Genomic DNA, 6,911 nt, shown 5'->3' with positions numbered 1-6,911 from the left:
CCCTTCCATTTCTTGACCAGTTGTCTTGGACAGGGATGTTGTTTCAATGTTCCAATTTGTAGGTAAGTTCTCTGCATTTGAGGCTACTAAACCCATTAAACTGGTCTGCGAGATTCTTGATATGTTTAGCAAGCTCAGCCTCCATGTCATCAGATAAAACCATGCGTGCCTCTGCTACTCTATCATAGCCTCTCTTTCGCACAGGTACTCTTTTTCCTTTTTGTCAATGTACCTCTTCAATGTCATTCAGTCTATGTTTTCATACCTTGCTGCTGCTGGAATGGACCTCTTCCCTTCTCTCACTTCCTTGGCTGCTCTCTCAAGAACCTCAAGGGGGGCTAGACCGCTGCTTGTTTGACGTTTGTATACACGGGGCATGATGATGTCTGCTCTGTAACAATAAAAATGCACTTGAGTTCATATGCATGACATGTTGCGAAAATACCATGCATATTACTCCTAAAACGGACAAAACTTAATCATAATTTGTATGGGGTATGGTGGCCATGGGCTCAACTTACCCCAAGGCAAAAACAATTGAATATATTAGCCCACACAGCTACAAGGATGCACTTTCATGCTGATTTAAGGATCTCATATTGTAGCTTATAGACACCCCAACAGATGTATAAAAAATAATGAATCCTATAACACAATAAATTAATTTGACTATATAAATCCGTTTTTTGGACCTAACTTGCTTACCACTTTTTCCATGTGGTTTCTTTCTTCAGACACCATGAAATGATGACCTCTTCCTTAATATTTGGTCAAGATTCATTTTGTATATGGTTTCCTAGAAAAAAGGGGTGGCTCAACTAAACCTTTGGCGCTCAACTTACTTCACTCTCCCCTACTGTCCATTCTGTCTATACATACCATTCACATTCACACAGTATATATTTATATTCTGGTTCTGACTGCGCGTTCTGATATTGCTCAATCAGATATGTCTTAATTAATTTTGTATTATGTGTGTATTGTTATTGTATTGCTAGATATTGCTGCATTGTCAGAGCGAGAAACATAAGCATTTCACTGCACCTGCGATTACATCTGTAAAAACTGTGTACGTGTACATTCTGGTTGGTTGAAACATCTTTAATGTCATGAAGAGGCTTCTGCCATCTTGAACAGAGTAAGGTGCAACAGCTTTTGCCAATTAAAAAGTTTTCCAGTGCAAAGTTAGCAAAATGCCAATTAAAAGTGCTTGGAGAGTCAACGATTGGTCTGCTCAGTACGCCTAGAGTAAGACAAATGTAAAATGTTTATCTTTTTTTGTTTACTTTAAAGCTATAATACAACATACACTTAACTTTTCTCTAATTTTCTACTTATAAGAGTTTAAGTTGTATTACCATAGGCTGCTATTAAGCACCAGGTAGTTTACAAACAAACACTAAAAGCAAGACAACAGACTGCGTGAGGAGTGACTTATAACCACGCACCTCTATGGTTAAAATATCTCACACACGGGGGACATGGTCATTCACTTATTTAACAGTACACGTTTAAAACTAGCAATGTGCTATTACAACGTAAATACATATGAATCTAGCCACTTTGAAATGGGAGTAAGAACAAACACTGTCTTAAGGACTAGGCTTAATTGTTTTTTCTTTCCTTCTGATACTTTTGCGATGCATTGTGATTATTAACCAGTCCTTGACTATGGAGTTGAAGCAGCCAATAGGGGGGTGGGGTTGGGTGACCACTGTCCTGCCATGGGTGACTCTGGAGTCGGCAGTGTAGCACAACATTCATTTGGTCTTCTGGGCCTTCTGGGCGGACTTGGTGACCTTGCCAGTGGAGGGAGCTTTCTTCTCCACACCCTTGATCACCCCGACTGCCACAGTCTGGCGCATGTCACGCACTGCAAAACGACCTTGAGAGAGAGAGAGAGAGAGAGAGAGAGAGAGAGAGAGAGAGAGAGAGAGAGAGAGAGAGAGAGAGAGAGAGAGAGAGAGAGAGAGAGAGAGAGAGAGAGAGAGAGAGAGAGAGAGAGAGAGAGAGAGAGAGAGAGAGAGAGAGAGAGAGAGAGAGAGAGAGAGAGAGAGAGAGAGAGAGAGAGAGAGAGAATGTGAGATCAATGGTAACTTCAAGGGAGAGTGAAATAATTTTCAAAGAATTCCAACCAGACCCAAGAGAACTACTACCCAACAATACTCACCCAGTGGCGGGTACTCTGAGAAGCTCTCCACACACATGGGCTTCCCCGGGACCATATCCACGATGGCGGCGTCCCCAGACTTCAGGGCCTTGGGGTTGTCCTCCAGCTTCTTGCCTGAGCGACGGTCAATCTTCTCCTTGAGCTCAGCAAACTTGCAGGCGATGTGGGCGGTGTGGCAGTCCAGCACCGGGGCATAGCCAGCACTGATCTGACCTGGGTGGTTCAGGATGATCACCTAAAGGAGGGAACATCAAACACAGTCAACATGGTTGTTCTGTCAACACCTGTATCAGCACTGATGTGCTAACCATGACATTCAATGTTGGCCCCTTTGCTGACAAAAATAGTTCCCCACAACTCATCACAGAGAGAGAGAAGAGCAGTGTGAAACAGTGCTGATATATTAATAGTAACTACTAAGCTGTATCATCACCACAAATACTTTTATCCATGTGATCACTACCATGTATCATAGTTAAACATACTAATTATTTGTAGTTGTATGACTTGTGGTTCTTTGGTTTTTACACCTCTACAGTAGTTGTGTGTGTGTGTGTGTGTGTGTGTGTGTGTGTGTGTGTGTGTGTGTGTCTGGCCCTGCCCACCTGAGCAGTGAAGACGGCTGCCTCCATTGGAGGGTCGTTCTTGCTGTCTCCAGCCACGTTGCCACGGCGAATGTCTTTGACGGACACGTTCTTGACGTTGAAGCCCACGTTGTCTCCGGGCATTGCTTCGGTCAGGGCCTCGTGGTGCATCTCCACAGACTTCACCTCGGTTGTCACATTAACAGGGGCAAAGGTCACCACCATGCCTGGCTTGATCATGCCCGTCTCCACACGCCCCACGGGCACTGTGCCAATACCTGAGGGAGAGAGGATACAAAAGTGAGGGGAGGGATGTATCATCATTATGGTTGGACAGCCTCTTGGGTGGGTGCGATGCTCACCTCCAATCTTGTAGACGTCCTGCAGGGGCAGGCGGAGGGGCTTGTCGGTGGGGCGGGACGGGGGCTGGATGGCATCCAGAGCTTCGAGCAAGGTGGTCCCGGACGAACTGCCATCCTTCCTGGTGACCTTCCATCCCTTAAACCAGGTCATCTGAGCATGCAGAAGACAGGAGTGAGCAGTAGGTCCAAAGCAAAGTTATTAAGTGTGCTGTGCTAGACATTTTACATTGACTTACTTCCTTCAAATTAAAGTGGAGAGCAGATTATATTGCATATACTCATAGATGGCTCACTGTGGCTGCAACGCTATCCTAGAATATCGACCAGAAATAATAAGAAATGCACTTTAGTTTCGTGCTTACGTACGTTAGGACTGGCCTCTAGCATGTTGTCTCCATTCCAGCCAGAGATAGGAACAAAGGCTACCGTATCCGGGCTGTAGCCAATCTTCTTGATGTAGGTGCTGACTTCCTTCACAATCTCCTCATAGCGCTTCTGGCTGTAGTTGGGCTCAGTGGAGTCCATCTTGTTGATGCCCACGATCAGCTGCTTGACCCCCAGGGTGTAAGCCAGGAGGGCGTGCTCGCGGGTCTGCCCGTTCTTTGAGATGCCCGCCTCGAATTCACCCACACCGGCCGCCACGATCAGCACGGCACAGTCCGCCTGTAAACACCAGAACATGGGAATAATACATACAATAGGTTTTCAAAACTCATATGCAACTAAGATGGCACTTTACGACTCCTGAAGTTGTCTGGGGTTATAGTACAGCTATAAGCTAACCTTGAGAGCCAAAATTGCAAGTTTAATAATAGACTTCCAGTCACTTGAGTGAAAACCTGGCAGGTGTCTGTGTGTAAGGAAGGACTGTGTCATTGTGGTTCAGACCTGGGAGGTTCCAGTGATCATATTCTTGATGAAGTCCCTGTGTCCGGGAGCATCGATAATGGTGACGTAGTACTTGCTGGTCTCAAACTTCCACAGTGAGATGTCAATGGTGATGCCACGCTCCCTCTCTGCCTTCAGCTTGTCCAGCACCCAGGCATACTTAAAGGAGCCCTTCCCCATCTGAGAAAATCACACATCACTGGTTATAAACATGTTACTGAGGAGTAACATGGTATTAAATTCTACTGCCAAGACGAAGGATTGTCGCATTTTTGACACATATTGTTATATCTTGTCTATCTTTAAGTAGCCTATAAAGATGATTGCATAATACACTATAACAGCAGTCTACAAACCCTTTTTATAACACGTCAGCTAACAGAAGAACAAACTATCAAAGTACAGTACGAACTCCTACTCACCTCAGCAGCCTCCTTCTCAAACTTCTCGATGGTCCTCTTGTCAATGCCACCACACTTGTAGATCAGGTGGCCAGTGGTGGTGGACTTGCCAGAGTCCACGTGGCCGATCACCACAATATTGATGTGAAGCTTCTCCTTGCCCATGGTTAAAGTGACAGTGAGAGAGTCTGCAAACAGAAAACGCAGCAGAGTCAATGGATCTTAAGGGATTTCCTGCGCAAAAACACAGCAGGGAATACAGTGAATTACAGCACAAGAACAAGGACAAGGACACTACAACTGACTTGCCATTGCGTAACAGCCACAGCAGCTACTGCCTCAGCATAACTTCTAAGGACAAGCACAGTTTACACACACAAACAATTTCACATATTTGTCACCACAAGACAAATAAGCAATCACTTAATGTCAGCAAATTGGGCATCACTTCAGTGGGCACAGAATTCTGTCAAGCTCAAGACACACTGACAGTTTCTTCCCTCTCCTCACATCCCTCCACACACCTCTCCTCTTCCACTTAGCCGGCCAGCTAGTTATCCCTCCTTTCCTCTGCCACCACAGCTCAGCTCAGCAGTGAGACATTGAGACAATCAGCTCTTATGTCACTGAATATCCTCCGCATTCCGTATCAATTTGCTAACTATAGCCTCACAGATAGTCCTCCATTTTGTCATGATCCTTGCCATTGAAAGTGCAGCAGCCATGTCTGAAGCCAGACTACTGCAGTGGATGCATGCACAGGTTAAATGCAGGGGAATAACATCATAACACGGCTGATATTATTTAAATAATTTCAGGCTTTACTAGGGCAGTAGTGTGAATTTCCTTTTCATTGACTTACAACATGACAGTGACAGATAAACACAAGATCATCACAAATTCACAAAATTGTGCAATTGCCACATGAATCAACACCCTAGGCTGTTATTTATTTATGACATAACATATAATTAGCTGAGTAATGTATGGAAATAGTTATAGTAGCCAGTTCTGCATGCTTATCTAGGTGAACTGGGTGCTGATACCAGATATAACCAGAACTGACAGTTATTTCTAATAGAAAATTCTGGTAGCTTTGCAATAGTTAATTTTTCTTTGCAATAGTTTTGTTTTTTCACTGTTCATTTGCCTTTGCTGTCCATGTTTTCAAAAATAGGTGACTAGAAAACGGGGGCGGTGCTACAATTAGCAGCGCGACCAGATAATTCTGATGAAGTCTAGGGGATTTAGCAGGCTTTTCAAGCTGTCCTCCTGCCGCCATGTTCTCTCATCCCTCTGCTTACTTGAATAGCCTATCTATGCGCATTAGCGGCCGACTGTCGGCTTCCAGCATCAATACAATATTCACACGCACACAAACGTTGCGCACAACAATATTATAAGGACACATAGAAAATAGAAAAATATAATTCAATCATTGGCCATTTACAGCATTGCATTTGAAACAATTTATCACATGCGTAATGTTATCGGAAACTGTTGCCTACCTGCGCAAACGACAGTCAAGTTCGGTGCTGAATGAAAGACTGTGACGGGATGCTGATCCGCTTATATCGCAGACGGGATGGGGTTATGCAATTGCGCTCAATTCTCATACCCCCTCCTAGACCTGGAGCATCAGATCAACAGAGCGAGTAGATGAGGAACGCGCAACTCCGTTTTCTTATATCGAGGCGGAGTTGAGTTATGATAACTGGTCCCGCGTTTTGCTAGCATCAACATTGAGTCGTCATCAGTCCATACTTGTAAAAATGTAAATTCTGAAAACACTTACAGTGGGGAGAACAAGTATTTGATACACTGCCAATTTTGCAGGTTTTCCTACTTACAAAGCATGTAGAGGTCTGTAATGTTTTATCATAGGTACACTTCAAATGTGAGAGACGGAATCTAAAACAAAAATCTAAAAAATCACATTGTATGATTTTTAAGTAATTAATTTGCATTTTATTGCATGACATAAGTAGTTGATCACCTACCAACCAGTAAGAATTCCGGCTCTCACAGACCTGTTAGTTTTTCTTTAAGAAGCCCTCCTGTTCTCCACTCATTACCTGTATTAACTGCACCTGTTTGAACTCGTTACCTGTATAATAATAATAATAATAACCTGTATAAAAGACACCTGTCCACACACTCAATCAAACAGAGTCCAACATCTCCACAATGGCCAAGACCAGAGAGCTGTGTAAGGACATCAGGGATAAAATTGTAGACCTGCACAAGGCTGGGATGGGCTACAGGACAATAGGCAAGCAGCTTGGTGAGAAGGCAACAACTGTTGGCGCAATTATTAGAAAATGGAAGAAGTTCAAGATGACGGTCAATCACCCTTGGTCTGGGGCTCCATGCAAGATCCCACCTCATGGGGCATCAATGATCATGAGGAAGGTGAGGGATCAGCCCAGAACTACACGGCAGGACCTGGTCAATGACCTGAAGAGAGCTGGGACCACAGTCTCAAAGAAAACCATTAGTAACACAC

The 6,911-nt window shown here is 44.1% G+C and overlaps 1 protein-coding gene across 1 annotated transcript; it reads right to left on the bottom strand.

Annotated features, from left to right (window-relative positions):
- Positions 1-1,088: 1,088 nt before the first annotated feature.
- On the bottom strand, positions 1,089-5,983 carry LOC311127121 (elongation factor 1-alpha, somatic form-like). Its single transcript, XM_084158885.1, has 8 exons — positions 5,914-5,983; positions 4,427-4,593; positions 4,005-4,184; positions 3,483-3,779; positions 3,117-3,267; positions 2,776-3,032; positions 2,171-2,405; positions 1,089-1,885 (listed from the first exon to the last, which is right to left on the bottom strand). The coding sequence occupies exons 2-8, from the start codon at positions 4,568-4,570 to the stop codon at positions 1,761-1,763; spliced, it is 1,389 nt and encodes a 462-aa protein (XP_084015011.1). The 5' UTR covers positions 4,571-4,593; positions 5,914-5,983; the 3' UTR covers positions 1,089-1,760.
- Between the last annotated feature and the right edge of the window lie 928 nt (positions 5,984-6,911).

This window comes from Coregonus lavaretus (genome assembly GCF_964263955.1).
Source record: "Coregonus lavaretus genome assembly, chromosome: 1".
NCBI classification, from domain to species: Eukaryota; Metazoa; Chordata; class Actinopteri; order Salmoniformes; family Salmonidae; genus Coregonus; species Coregonus lavaretus.
This window is presented reverse-complemented; position numbering and strand designations above follow the sequence as displayed.